Source organism: Penicillium samsonianum, assembly GCF_028829775.1.
Source record: "Penicillium samsonianum strain IBT 33392 chromosome Unknown utg000005l_segment0_segment0, whole genome shotgun sequence".
NCBI classification, from domain to species: Eukaryota; Fungi; Ascomycota; class Eurotiomycetes; order Eurotiales; family Aspergillaceae; genus Penicillium; species Penicillium samsonianum.
In genome coordinates this window covers 916,327-930,584 of record NW_026643263.1, presented here as the reverse complement: position 1 = coordinate 930,584, position 14,258 = coordinate 916,327, and the positions used below count along the sequence as shown (strand labels likewise).

The window sequence follows — 14,258 nt, the reverse complement described above, 5'->3', positions numbered from 1 at the left end:
CGATGCCATTATTTCCAGGCTCTGCCAAGCTTTGTGGTCATGGAGCATATGCGGACCATGAACCAATAATAAGCCGGATATAGACCCACCAGGTCTCGTTCCCGCTAGTACCCGCTTCCCGAGCCGCTATGCTGGTCGGGGCAATGCTGTTCCGTCAAATGGGCTACGAGAAAAACCTTTAACCTTGGAACGGGAATTTCTCGGTAAATCCCGGTCTAGCCCTACAATGAATGTGACTGACATGCAGCATGTTATCGGTAACTATAACCTGAAAAAGGCTCATTGCATTTGTATTGAGCTTGTGACGGACCTAATGGGTTGAGAGAACGTTTGATTCAACTATAGCCAAAGTTTCAATTGACCCAAAGATCGGAATGACCAAATACTCTAAATGGAGATCGAGACAAGCTATAACAGTTTGTTACGTTGTGATATCTCTGTGTGTCAAGTTGTTTATATATGATCCCATCAGCGGGCGAGTCAAAAAGCTCTAAACAGAGTGCTCTTTCCAACAAGTCTAAGCCTTTGTGTGCGACAAGTCGCACAATATCCCCAAACAAAGTGAGGAAGGGTCTCTTTGAATGAACTACAACTGTAGCTATGGTTACCCTCCAGAAGACTGGTCGGCTGGGGGTGTTCGTTTTGGCAAAATTGAATTATGATGATGAAATCGTTAAAAACTCAGAGTTAAGTGGGAGGCTCTCCTTATAGATGCTGGTAATTTAGCTTGACTGTAATTCAAATATATAATAGTAGCCAAATACTTTTAGACTCATGGTATTCTGTAAGACAATCCGATTGTACATAGTAAGTTGTCCATGGGCTCTGACCATAGGTACGAAGGTCGTGCTCGTTGACTTTGTGATAGACAACCAATACTCCACGGCTACTAGGTACCCTCTATCAGAGAGTTGTAGCTTAGAGCATACATGTAGCTATTGAGAGGGAGTATGCGTTTATCCCATCTATGTAAAATGGTGTATAATTCCTATTTTGGACGCTTAACCCGGGGTAATGATGTTCCGGTTACATGTCACTTTAATTCCTGAGCCCCAACGTGTCTAGGTAGCTTCCATGCCATTGATGTATCACATTTATTATATCAATTCTAAGTTTGCTCGTTGCTTATGTTGTCTCGCCAATTTCAAATTCATATCCATCTCCCTCAAATCATATCTCGTAAAGACCCCAGCACAGTACAAAGTACCAGTGTCTTGGCCCCAGCACCTTAGCTACTACGACCCACCACGCGGTATATCCCTTCCCATCTAGGGAGCCCACGCAAGCTCCGTGTGTCACCGCCAAGCCTACAAGAACACAAACCTCAGGGCTGCACCACCGTGGACCCCTTACAATTACGATGCCAAGAGGCTGGTGACATCGGCAGCCGCGTTGCTAATATAATAGCCCCATTTAAATCACAGGGCGCAGGATGCTTGTGTCATTCGAGTCCTGAACACAGCGCCGGCGATAGATCATTGACAGAGGGCAAGTTGCACAACGACTTCTTTATCCGCCATTATCAATGACTTCATATTCTCCTTAGTGAAGTCAGTGGGTAGCCTTGTGGATGGTTTTGTTCTACACACCATTTCCCACTCTCACAGGAGGCAAAACCAACCCCCCCCTTCTAAATTAAATCTTCCTTAATCAAACAGGATCAAGCAACATCGTGTGTATTCGGAGGCTGCATTTATCGACGCGAGCAATCCCCGCTATAGGGCAGCCGCCCGCGAGGACGACAAGACAGACCCAGCCATCATCCAATCAGTGCCGACCGATCCCACAGCTGCCCCTGTAGATCCCCCAGTGGCCCTGTTTCAGGCGAGACAATGATAGATCTTCGCGCTGGTGCGTGGCTTGTGTCATTGCGGCACTCCACGCCTGCAAGCTATAAGACTTTGATGGAGCCTGATATGCGTTTGTCTTTACTTTCTGGTTTCGATATTAAATACCCCGTGGTTGAATTTCACTTTTTTGCTTGACTATTCCTATTTCTCAACGTATGTTTGTTTTACACCGTTTCCCTGCCCTTGCATGCAGTCCAAACTCGCTTATTGTGGTGTTTTCACCGTATCGTCTATTATTATACTTGATTCGGTCGCTGATTTGGTCCTTGTCTTAATTCTAGATACCCCATTTCCAAGTCTTTCCCTTTTCCGCCAATTCAAAATGCGCGCCTCCGTCATCATCCTCGGCTTCCTCGCCACACTCACCGTCGCTCTCCCCGAAGCATACCCTAAGGCCGCAGTCGCGTGCCAGTCTGTGAGTCCGCTTGATAGCTACAATATTGGGAAATGCGAGGGAGACAATTTCTAACGATGTTACTAGGACACCATGGCTTGCACGGCTGCTAACTGTGCCTACGAGGGATGCTGCTGTGAGGGGCTTACTTGCGCATCCAATGGTGTAAGTACCTAGGGACCGCAACACGATCTCTACTAAGCGGGATTTGTTTGATTCAAGATGCTAATGAGGATAACAGACTTGCACGCCGCTATAAGAAGTTTTGTCTGGAGTTACAATATGATAAAAGGAGGGATGGGCCTACCCGATCAACCATGATGCCTTTTTGAGTTGGCAGAATACAACATGGACATGGGAACACCATCCCTGGCCCTATGCTCAATGCCTTCACTTGTACTTATCTATCTTGTTATTGGTATATAATTCTGGAATATCACGAATTCTCAATCCTTGTATTTCTGTCATACTTTCTAGTTCACCTAAGAATATAAAATAGCAATCAAAGCTTTGGCCTGATGCAGCTATTACAAAACATATCCCATAGTATAACGTTCCTCTTTCCGTATGATTCAGCTTGACCTTGAAAGATGGCTGATCACTCGAAAAGATGGCCCAGTAACACCTCTTCAAATGAAATACCCAACAAACTCCCTGAACAAACATCCCATAGATGGACGACTTCTAGCAAAAGAAAAGAGCAAAAGTAACCCGTCCTTCGGCCATCGTCTCGTACCCATATCCTCCAGCGACAAATCATGAAAAAAATATCTTGGAATCTCCCTTGCGATATCAACAACGATCTCAAAATTTGATCTCGCCAGCCTCTAGACGATGTTCGACACTGCCCCGATTCCTGCTCTCATCATCGCTTTTCTTCCATGTCCCATTCTCGTCCTTCTTTGACAATTTGTCGGAGAGACATCCGATCGAAACGATTATCAGTGCAATAGCTCCGCCTAGGAAGATGAAACCGAGGACAATAGGCAACCCAAAGTAGAAGAGGAACTTAGCGCCCGCTTTAACCACGATCATAGTTCCAATCAACGGACGGAGAAGGAGAGGATATTCCCCGAACCCGTCTCCGAATAATTCATCCGCAAATTCCTCCATGTCGAGGGGTATATAGATGAGCAGAGGAGAGGGTTCAAAGTGGAATTTGGTTGATTCGGTTCGGATTTGGTTGACTCGGTTCGAGATACAGGTGATAGGAGTATGTTGGTAACAGCTGGGGTTTGGAGAGAAGAGGATGGATGGATGGTAGTCGTAGAAGTCACGTCAGTGCCTCGAGCTTTGTAGTCTGCTCAAGGTTGAGATGAACCTTGGTCTGGGGAAAGTCAGATAGCTACTTTTCCTATCTGGGAAGTATAGCTTTTCGTTATGTATATGTACTTAACAACCTTGGAAGGTATATAGGTACTACTACTAGTCTTATTCAAGCTTCTCCAAGACCTCCAAATACGAAGAATCATCCCCAGAATGCGTCATCTTCAAAGCCGCCAACCTCTCCTTCCTGGCAACTACCATCTCACCAAGAAGTTCAAGCTCAATCTCAAGACGCCTTGTCAGGTCGTATGTACCACCGAAGCCACTCGCAGTTGCGGGCAGAGGAGCGGTAAACCGGTATGCATCTGGGATTGCCTGCTTTTCCTTCTCATCACCCTGATTACCCTTCTGATCACCCTGATTGTCCTTCTGATCACCCTGGTTTGCTTCCTGATCACGCTCTTTCTGTTCTCGCTCGCTCTTTTCTTTCTCTCTCTTCGCTTTAATCTCATCAAGACTCGGACCCCAGCCAAACAACACGGCAAGTATCGCGAATAACACGAACGCAATGGCTAATATTATGACCAGTGCCACAGCTATTGGGATCACGAAGTAGATCAAAATTGTGAAGAATGCACCGAAAATAGACTTGGTCATCAAGAGGGGGCGCATGTAGAAGGGCTCGCATTCGAATGGAAAACGGTATGCCATGGTGGGAGATTAAGGGAGTTGATGTAGTTGGATTCGGATTTGGATTTGGTCTAGGCTCTGGGTTCTGGGTTCTGGGCCTGGTTTTGGTTTTGTTGACTGGAAAGAAAGTGCCTTGCTTGTTCTTTGGCACAATTTTGTCTTGAGGGTTCGAAAATCTTAGCTTGAAAGCTAGTAGAATGAACACTCTGGTTTGATCTCAAGTCTTGTGCGGAGCCTCGGTTTTGGGCCGTATGCACTGCCCCATTTCGTCGGGCGCAGGTTGCATGATGTCAGTCGTAGGCAACGGGGGCCAACATATGTAGAAAGAGGGGCAGCATAACTAAGACAGATTGAAGGACAAGGATCCTCTGAGCTCAAATTACAGAGCTGACTACATACTACATCGTACAGAGGAAAGACTACCGGTATCAAAACTCGTAAGAAGGCATAAATGAGCAAATATACAAACGACTAATAACAGGAAAGAGATCAAAAGGTGCAACCAGGTCAGTAGACAACGTCAAATAAAAGGTGTATCTACCACAGGAGTCAAGTTTAAAATAGAATCCAAGAAGGGAAGAAAGGGCCGATCGGCGTCCGTAGACACACCACCAAGCCAGAGAAAGGTAAAACTCCTAGTCCTCCTGTACAAGTTTTGCATTTGCAGAACTAACCAAAAAAATATTCAAAAATCCATCAAGAGACGTGGCGCTTAGAAGACTCCAGAGCAACCCCAGTGCTGCTCAACGTTGAACTCACCGGGGTTCTTCCAGGTGTCATCGGAGTAGGAGAAGAAGATGGACTTGGAGCCAACGGCCTTGGCGATGGACTTGATGGCAGTGGCCTGCTCAGCGGTACCAGGGACAGCAGCACCGTTGGAGCTACCGGCGTTGGGCCAGCCAGTCTCGAGGTTGATGACGTCCTTTCCACCACAGATCTTCTCGAGCTCTTCGAACTCGCCCTTGGTGAACTCACCGGCCTTCTCGGGGGTGACATCGGCGTTGAAGAAGGGGTGGATGTTGGCACCGACGACGTCAACAGCGCTGCAAAGAACACCAGCGCCGTGCTGCTGCCAGACATTGATGGGCTCGGTGGTGGTAATCAGACCGGTGTAACCAGCGGACTTGAAGCTCTCGGAGGCGGACTTGATGAAGGAGGTCAGGGTAGAGGCGTCGACAAAGCCAGACTGGATGGCCTCGTTACCGACAACGATCAGCTCGACCATGTCCCACTCGGCCCACTTGGCGATCTCGGTGACCTGCTCCTGGGCACCGGAGGTACCGGAGCCGTCGATGTAGACACCCATGATGATGTTGAGGCTGAGCTCCTTGCAGGCGTCACCGATGAACTCGAGACCGCTGCAGTCAGTGGAGTAGACACGGATCAGGTTGAAGCCCTTGCCCTTGATGACAGTAAGGTCCTTGAGAACCTCCTGCTTGGTCTTGCACGCACCACCTGAGGTGTAGGGAGAGTAAGTCATACCGTACTGGCCCTCACCGAGGACGGTAGGGACAGAGGTGGGCTTGCTGGTGGAGGAGGTGCTGGCGGCGCTGGAGCTGGAGCTGGTGGTGCTGACAACGGGAGCGGCAGTGGTGGTAGCAGCGGCAGTGGTGGTGGCAGCAACAGTGGTGGGCACAGCGGGGGCGGTGGTCGAGGCCAGGGTGTTGGTAGGAGCAGGGCAGATGTAGGTGTAGTCGGTGCGGGTCACAGTGACGACGGACTCGTCCTGGGTGTAGGTACCGGGGACAATGGTCTGGGGGGTGGGGTAGACCAGAACGGTGCTGGTGGGCACAGTGGTGGTGGTAGGAGGCACAACAGTGTAGGTACCAGCCGAGGGGCAGACGTAGGTGGTGGTCTCAATGACGCTGGTCACGGTGCTGCCGGAGGGCTTGACAGTGGCGTAGGGGCAGACGACAGTGGTGGCAGTCTCGACAATGGTGGTGACACCACCGTAGGTGTGGGTGCCGCTGGGAACTTCAGTGGAGGTGGCACCGCAGACAGTGGTGGTGTCGTGGACGGTGATGGTGGTGGCCGGGATGGTGTAGACACCGGTGGTGGAGTAAGTGCTAACACCGGGGGTGGGCAGCTGCACGGCGGGAGTGCTAGCAACGGCGGTGCTAGAGGCAACCGGGGCCTTGGAGGATGAAGGCGAGACAGTCACGGTCAGAGTGCTGGTGCTGGTAGAGCGCACAGTGCTGGTGAGAGTGCTGGTGGACTCGGGGGTGGGAGTAGAGGTGGGGGTGGAAGTGGAAGTAGAAGAGGGAGGAGCAACAGTCTCAACGGGGACCAGGGTAGCGGAGCCGTAGTAGGTGATGACTTTGGTGGTGCAGCCGCAGGTCTCCTCGGGGGTAGGGACGGCGGAGGACCAGACGCTGGCTGAAGCCTCGCGACGCTGGTGGAAAGCGTCATGGCGACGGTGAACACCATCGGCCATGGCAGAGCCGACCAAAGCGGCGGCGGCGAAAATAGCTCCCTTCATTATGAAAAGATAATATCCACGCAAAAGAATGAATGCCCGCTGAACGAGTGAAGCGGTGGTATAGAATCGAAGGAACGTGGGATGAGAAGGTAAAAGGAGAGTAATCGGGGGCACGCAAGGCCTTTTGTTGGAGAAATGGTTACCGGGGGGGCGTTAGGGGGAAAAAAGAGAAAAGGAGAAAAAAGACCTAAAAAAGGGCTTTAGTGTGTTAGCCTGCATCGATACAGGTCCACCGATCGTGAATTTCTATGAATTTAATTTACCCTAAAATTACCCCTGGACGAGTCTAGATGTGTTTTCAGGGACAATATCAATCTGATTGGCTGTTTATTCGACACCCGAGTTTTGGCTGCTTGTGGTTGGCCCACACGGCTCGGGCAAGAGTGGAGACTGCATGGTGTAATTGGTGTAATTGGTATTTGTACAGTTTGCAATTTGAGTACGGAGTAAGATTTCATATCAGGCACAATGCAGGTACAGTGTCTGGGAGTCATATCATAATAGGGAGCACTCATGTGCAGGTTTACAAAGTTATATTCTCGCCCAACGGTCATTTCACAATAAGAACCAATACTGTGTACTCCATACTCCATACTCCATCCTCCATCGTCCATCCTCCGTATCCGAATACTATTATTATCAATACACTGCCCGCACGGATCGTCGACTGGCTTCTCTCCTATTCTTCTCAGCCTTCGGCCCCAGCGTCGAAAATAGTTATCCTGTCTCACACCCAGAATAGTCTTTCCCCTTACCGCTGTGAGGGTCGTCCAACTTCCGGTTTCCCAACTCCTAACCGCTTGAAAAGCCACATTGTACGAAAACGAAGCCAACGTTTCATACATCCTGTCATACCATGTAAGGCACCACTGCAGCCCCTCTGTGGCTTATTCGGTGGCAAGCCTGCCCCCGTTCAATCCTCGGTTCCCGGTTACCCAGCCCAGAAAAACGTCTCCAAAGCAAAGATCCAGAGAATTGGTGGAGCAGACTGCTTTAATCTCAATGTCTCAGTGCAGAGTCAGACAGAGAAATCCCCGATCAAAGAGTCCAAAGTCAAAAACAAAACAAAACAGGAAATTCTCTTCCCGCACCATGTGGGGCGGGATATCATAGCGTACTCGGCCAGTCCCGAAATGGAAAGGTGGTAGCTGAATTTGTGTATAGCCCAACTCCTGATTAGTTGAGATGCAGTCTCTAATCTCCGCCCTGCCGATCATTATTATAAAATCACAATACGGGTATCATTCAATCTTATGGATTACCTACGATATACGGGGAGTTCTGTTTATTATTACTTTCCTTCAATACCACCTGGGCAGTGTCTCGGATTACCACGGAGCACAATCAACAAACGCCAAGAGAGCATCACAACACGTTTCTCGAGTCCCCATATGTTCGCCCGAACCCAATTTTTCACTTATATCAACATACATTGCCCTGCTCAATGGAAACAACACATAACACTTGTCCGCTGTTAACTATGCGCTGTTTTCTGCCCTCCCCTGACGATCTCCATCGAGCCAGCCATATAGGTACACGCACTCATGGACTGGCCGATCACCCGGCCTAATCAAAGTCAAAAAGAATTATTAAACGGGGCAGGAAGCTTGAACTGGTTCAACTAATTAATCGTGTGGAATAGGAAGGACCGCGTGGTCTACGAGCCACCTTCTACTCAGAGTATAGCCATTTTCCTAGTGTGGTTGTTTCCAGAAATAATAAAAAAAGATAACACTGTAGCCTGGCTACCGGATACAACCGACTCTTACGCTGGGAGCGGTGTTTGCGAGATCTACAGCGTACAAGCAATGGAAGCAGCAAGTATGTAGCGAACAGATCCTCTGCTATTCCATGCACTGAGTGCTGATCACAATGAGGACGAAGTCTGGAACTCTTCGACTGGCGATCAAAACTTGTTCATGGGGTAGATCCCGGCGGATGCTGGGGCACAGCCGAGGGTGTGTGTGTGTCTTGTGGAGATTACCGCTATGTATTATTTTATGGAACTACCATGACTAGCGTCTGACTCCTGAATTATGTATTATCCGTTTTGCAGTTGTTTTGCACTCGCTAGTCTGGTCTGATTGAGGTCGATAATTACCCCAGGGATTGGTTGGAGTATTGACTCCAATACATATATGGTGGTCAAAGAGTTTGGGTGGAATGTGATAGAATGTGATGGAATTGTGTATTGAGGTTCAGTCCGACTAATAATGAACCACCGACGTTCATGGTTTTGATTCGTGTGTAAATGTAACCTCCAAAATAAATAACTCCCATACACAAAGGAACTGCCCAAGTCAAAGACAACTCAACGATCCAGACCGCCGAAATACTCTTGGCCAATCTGACAATTCCAATGGATCAAAAGGCCAAGGATAATAGCGGATCTGGGCTTAGTTGGCATTTAGGTCAAGGCTTGGCAACACCCTTTTTGAGGTTATTCAGGGGCTTCCAGGGGTCTGCGTGTGGCCTTGTGGATTTGGGATCTGGGAAATCAGTTCTATTCGTGCAGAGCCTATTGTGGCGATTTTCTATCAGCCTTGCTATTGGGGGTTCAAATGTTTTTTTCTTTGTTTCATCGTGTATAAAAGATTCCCAAAGTCTAACGGTGTGTGGGTTTATGTTCCGGGGAAATTTCTGCAGCCTGACCGGTTTTCCCTGCATATGACTATGACTGTTTTTTTGGACATGTCAAATTAGGGTTAATTTACGCTGGCATTCCACATCTCAGATATTCGGGAGAGATCTGTATCACACTGGCCATATGGAGAATCTCCGTGGAATGTATGCCTCGATCTTCGGATGCCTCCTCGCTTCATCTCGATTTCTCATCAATAATTACATTTTCATTATTTGAGATATCGCTCGCTTTTCAGCTATGAGTACTCCGTAATGTATACTATTATTGAGTTACGGATTAATCTCCCTAAGGGCTCAAAGTCGTAGGCTCTTCTTATATCATGCCAATTCCCTCTTAACAATCAATTTTGAAATTAGGTATCTCTCGTATGGTACAAGGGAAATCTGGTTCCAGGTTGGATCCGACTAATGTAAGAAGAAAAAGATATTTTCGATTCCATCTTTCTCTTTACTTGCAATTTAGAAGTAATTGAACAATATATACCGGCCTCACAGTATATATATATATATATCAGAACTCATCAAGAAATGTCAAACAAGTAATGAACTCCGGTTCAATATCCTTGTTCCTGAACGGATCAGACAAACAACTCTCCGACTCGTTCAGCAATATCCGACGTGCTTTCCCATAATTTTCGTGTTCTATGTCTCATGCTAGATGCGAACGGAGGATACGAACGAAGCGGCACGTCAGCTGCAAGCCCGACGGCTGGATAATCATCGTGTATCACGGTTCTACATTGTGATTCTCAGATGAGTGTCACTTGTGTCAAGACTACATATTACCTACCTCGTCTTTGATATATATGTCGACTTTGTGGGGGTGTGGAACAATTTCGTATGAGAATATAAACGTCGAGGTACAAGGCGACGCGGGAATGGAATAGTAAACAGTGGTTAGATCTAGGGAGATGAGTTTGTTGGACTAGTATAGACTGACGGCTTCATGGATTAACACGCAAAAATGTGTCCAACCACTGTATTTATGTGCAGCGGCCTGCCTGGGGCGGATGCCCTTGTTTGTGTGCTGTATGATTGACTCGCAACGTGGAGCAGTGTCGCCTCGCTCTGACAAGCCCGGAAGGGGCATCAATGCATAGTGGAGGAATCAGCGGTGACGGTAGAGAAAATATAACATTTTTGTTGTGTCGAATCTTGAAGTTTAGAGTGAGGTGCTCTAAATATATCCCATGCAAGTTTCGAAGTTGAACCCGCTGGATTGTACAATGCAACACGCTTGCATGTGCTTCCAAAATATCCAGTGAAGACTGTCGCACAAAATCAGAATGTAACACAACAGCTCCAAGCTATCCTGAGCCTCATTAAATAAAATCCAAAGTAGAACTTTTCCAATTGTTGTTCTTATTTTCTGCCGCAGATCGAATCTGACCATCACCGTGCCACCCGATCATGCCACCACGCACACCGAAAGTACCACCACCAATCCCCCAATCATCTGATCTCGAATAATAATCGGCAACAACAAGATAAGCAGGATTCATTCTCCACCTGTACTAACCCCAAAAACAGAAACAGAAACGGAGAAACCCGCACAATGTAATCGCACCATATCCGACGTCACGAATCCAACCACCACACCCAGTAGTATCTGACCCAATAATCCAACCCGGATAAAATCAATCCGAGATATACATCATGCTACCAAGACCATGCCCCAGAAACGGCTAACGGCCACGTCCCGCGATCCAGCCTCTCGGAACAGACATGGTTTGGTTCATACTGTCAGGCCATACTTGCTATGCGAGTTTGCATCTCGTGGCTATGATATGGGAGGTGGTGTATGTATATAAGGATGGGATGTTACACGATGGAGTTTGTTTTGTTCATCACACAAAGATCTTCTTATACAATACCTACTTCGGTTACTTGACCTGATACAAGATACTTCCAAGATACATCTGCACCAACACAACTGTGCAACCATCCAACCAAACAACCAAAATCAAAATGCCCACCCAATCCAAATCAACCGATAGCGAGCACGCCCGTCTGCAAAACGACTACGGCGCAGACTACTGGGTCCGCAATCCCGCTCAACAGCATCGCGTACGTATACCGCTGCCACATCCCATCCACATCCACTGCCACTATCCGAAATTCACCATTGAGATCCATTAACTAACATTCCCAAAGCGCGCAACAGCTGGACGGGGCCTCTTCGCCGGGTTACAAGATGTGAAGCACTACAACGTTGACCACGGCTGGGCTCAACGCAAGTCTGAGCCTGCGCAGGCTGGTATTCTCGGGACGCTCTGGAGTCGGTACGTTTATCTCTATGATGTTCATGGTTTAGATTTAGGGGTTTAGGGGATTTGTGCTGACTTTTATATAGAATTACTGGACTTTGATGGACTCACTTGTACTTGATCTTTTTAGATTGGTTACTGGGTTCTCTGGTTCGGATTCGATTCGATTCTTAGACTCTGTCCGTTCTTGTGATAAGACGTGGAGACGAAAAGGAGACTAAGATTGAGATGATTACATGTCTTTTCATTTGGAGTTGGCGTTTTTGCTTGTGTTTGAGCATTGCTTTGATATTATACCATGCCTTTTCTTAATAGGAGTTCTGTCTGGTGTGGCAAGATTCGGTTTCTATACAATTTATTTGTCTGGGCATATTCGATACATTCGCATACATACGTATCATCTGATTTGTATACACATTTAATCCAGAGGAAAAGGTTATATTCCAGTACTATATATACAAAAACCGCTAATAGATATACCAAACGCCCCAACCGCGCGTATCCAAGTTTTAAACAAGGTATCGCCCTCAACCCCCACACACACACACACACACACACACACACACACACTTCAATCCTTGGAATTTACTCCCAAGAGTCAATCTTCATGGTACCCTTCTCCTGAAGATTCTTATGCATATTGAAAGCCTGGAAAAGCATATGCGGCTCATGACCCATACCCTTCCGCAGACACTCGAATTCCGCGCGGTCAAGGTAATCAGTCAGAATAGGCGTGTAATCAGGGTGTGAGCAGTTCTTAATAATAACACGGGCACGCTCACGAGGCGACAACCCACGAACATCAGCAAGACCCTGCTCAGTCACAACGACATCGAGATCATGTTCCGTCTGATCGATGTGCGTCGCGAACGGAACAATACAGCTCACACCGGTAGGATCGGTCTTGGTAGGACGCGCGGACGGAGTGTGCATGATACTGTACTTCGAGTTACGGAGGAAATCAGCCGATCCGCCGAGTCCGTTCAGCATGCGCGAGCCCATGACGCAGGTACTGTTTGCGTGTGCGTAGATGTCTACTTCGACGGGCGTGTTCATACCAATGCAGCCGAGACGACGGATGATCTCGGGGGAGTTGGAGACTTGTTGCGAGCGGAGGAGGAGCTTTCCCGCGTAGCGCTCCCAGTTATCGTAGAAGCGCTTGAAGCCGTCTGGGGAGAAGCGGATGGAGGTTGCTGTTGCGAAGTCGAGGTTTCCGCTGTCGAACAGGTCTAAGAAGGAGTCTTGCAGGACTTCGGTCCAGACCTTTAGGTTCTTGAAGTCTGCGCCGCCTTTGCTGAGTCCGCCTACGACTGCGTTGGCGATGTTGCCAATACCCGATTGGATGGGGAGGAGGTTGGGTGGGAGGCGGCCGTGCTTGACTTCGTGCTTGAGGAACTCGATTAGGTTCGAGGCGATGGCTTGCGAGCCTTCGTCCTCGGGGGCGTTGGGGAGGGTCTGGTCTGGGTAGTTGGACTCGACGATAGCGACGACCTTCTCCGGGTCGATGGGGATGTAGTTGGTTCCGATGCGGTCCTCCGGGGCCATGATGAGGTAGGGCTTGCGGCCCGGGGGTAGGTCTGAGCAGGTGATGTCGTGTAGACCCTCGAAGGAGGGCATGGAGGTGTTGACTTCGATGATGACCTTGTCGGCCATCTGGATCAGTTCGGGCGAGGCACCGACAGAGGCACCGGGGATGATGCCTCCGTTCTCGGTGATTGCAGAAGCCTCGATGACTGCCACGTCGATTGTGGGCTTGGGCTTGTTCAGAGTGTACCAACCCTGATGGAAGCGGAAAGGTTAGCGGGTTGATCTTTTTCTTTTTCCCCCTTGGAAGATGCCAAAACTCACATAGACCAAATCCGAGGGGAACATGCTCAGATGCTTATCGAAGAACTTGATCTGGCCGTTGTTGATTCCCTTGGCGATTTCCTTTCCGACTTGGTGAGGGCTGCGACGCTCAATCATGTTCAATCGGGCCCAACGGTTCTCGGTCTCTGCGCCGGAGGAGGCACCGACAAACAGATTATACTTCAGCTGTCCCTGGAGGTTGTTCTTCTCGACGTGGTCTGCGAGAGCAATGGGAACCATCCTGGATCGATGTTAACGTTCTGCCCTCAACATCCAATGGTCTGTGTTACATACTTGGGGTAACCGACACCGGTGAATCCGGACCAGCCGATGTACGTGCCATTGGGGAAGTGATGAATGAGATCCTCAGGTTTGGCGAGCTTCTTCAGATACGATGGGCGCCGCACACGGCTCTTCAATAGGGCTGAAGCAGACATGATAGGGGAAGAGGGGAGAGTGTCAAGAATGTGTAAAAGAAGAAGAGGAAAGGAGATCTGGGGGTATAAGTAATTTCTTTAACCCCACGGGCAGAGGTCTCCACAGAGGAAAGGCCGACAGGTCCGGGAGAATGGAAGTTTGGAGTTTGGGCTGTCTAAGTATACCTCATTGTATATGGGATATTCTGTGTTTTGTATATTGGTATATTTGTATAGCTCATTCTAATTGAATTCTACTTGAATTCCTATCGAAATCATATATCTCTTTCCATTTCTATTCAATTCCCTGTTTAATCCCCATTAAACCCCATGAATTCACCCCTCGATGATGCTCATAAAAATAATTCATAATGACGTCAACCGGCCTTCGCTCGGCCTTCGGTC

General features: G+C 48.3%; 7 protein-coding genes across 7 annotated transcripts; 2 read left to right on the top strand and 5 right to left on the bottom strand.

Annotated features, from left to right (window-relative positions):
• The first annotated feature begins 2,027 nt into the window (after positions 1 to 2,027).
• On the top strand, positions 2,028 to 2,702 carry N7471_009256 (uncharacterized protein). Its single transcript, XM_057281975.1, has 3 exons — positions 2,028 to 2,265; positions 2,332 to 2,409; positions 2,486 to 2,702. Exons 1-3 carry the CDS (start codon positions 2,038 to 2,040, stop codon positions 2,501 to 2,503), a joined length of 324 nt encoding a protein of 107 aa, XP_057132858.1. The 5' UTR covers positions 2,028 to 2,037; the 3' UTR covers positions 2,504 to 2,702.
• A 346-nt stretch (positions 2,703 to 3,048) lies between these two features.
• N7471_009255 (uncharacterized protein) lies at positions 3,049 to 3,357 on the bottom strand (the record flags this gene model as incomplete). Its single annotated transcript, XM_057281974.1, has 1 exon — positions 3,049 to 3,357. The coding sequence occupies one exon, from the start codon at positions 3,355 to 3,357 to the stop codon at positions 3,049 to 3,051; it is 309 nt and encodes a 102-aa protein (XP_057132857.1).
• Positions 3,358 to 3,675: 318 nt separating this feature from the next.
• N7471_009254 (LapA family protein) lies at positions 3,676 to 4,221 on the bottom strand (the record flags this gene model as incomplete). Its single annotated transcript, XM_057281973.1, has 1 exon — positions 3,676 to 4,221. The coding sequence occupies one exon, from the start codon at positions 4,219 to 4,221 to the stop codon at positions 3,676 to 3,678; it is 546 nt and encodes a 181-aa protein (XP_057132856.1).
• A 691-nt stretch (positions 4,222 to 4,912) lies between these two features.
• Positions 4,913 to 6,679, bottom strand: btgE (putative cell wall glucanase (Scw11); the record flags this gene model as incomplete). Its single annotated transcript, XM_057281972.1, has 1 exon — positions 4,913 to 6,679. The coding sequence occupies one exon, from the start codon at positions 6,677 to 6,679 to the stop codon at positions 4,913 to 4,915; it is 1,767 nt and encodes a 588-aa protein (XP_057132855.1).
• Positions 6,680 to 10,039: 3,360 nt separating this feature from the next.
• On the bottom strand, positions 10,040 to 10,412 carry N7471_009252 (uncharacterized protein; the record flags this gene model as incomplete). Its single annotated transcript, XM_057281971.1, has 3 exons — positions 10,040 to 10,057; positions 10,113 to 10,225; positions 10,298 to 10,412. The coding sequence occupies 3 exons, from the start codon at positions 10,410 to 10,412 to the stop codon at positions 10,040 to 10,042; spliced, it is 246 nt and encodes an 81-aa protein (XP_057132854.1).
• Positions 10,413 to 10,894: 482 nt separating this feature from the next.
• On the top strand, positions 10,895 to 11,776 carry N7471_009251 (uncharacterized protein). The gene is made up of 3 exons (XM_057281970.1): positions 10,895 to 11,389; positions 11,477 to 11,604; positions 11,676 to 11,776. The coding sequence occupies exons 1-3, from the start codon at positions 11,291 to 11,293 to the stop codon at positions 11,689 to 11,691; spliced, it is 243 nt and encodes an 80-aa protein (XP_057132853.1). The 5' UTR covers positions 10,895 to 11,290; the 3' UTR covers positions 11,692 to 11,776.
• A 398-nt stretch (positions 11,777 to 12,174) lies between these two features.
• coaT (acetyl-CoA hydrolase ACH1) lies at positions 12,175 to 13,874 on the bottom strand (the record flags this gene model as incomplete). The annotated part of the gene is made up of 3 exons (XM_057281969.1): positions 12,175 to 13,368; positions 13,438 to 13,678; positions 13,732 to 13,874. 3 exons carry the CDS (start codon positions 13,872 to 13,874, stop codon positions 12,175 to 12,177), a joined length of 1,578 nt encoding a protein of 525 aa, XP_057132852.1.
• Between the last annotated feature and the right edge of the window lie 384 nt (positions 13,875 to 14,258).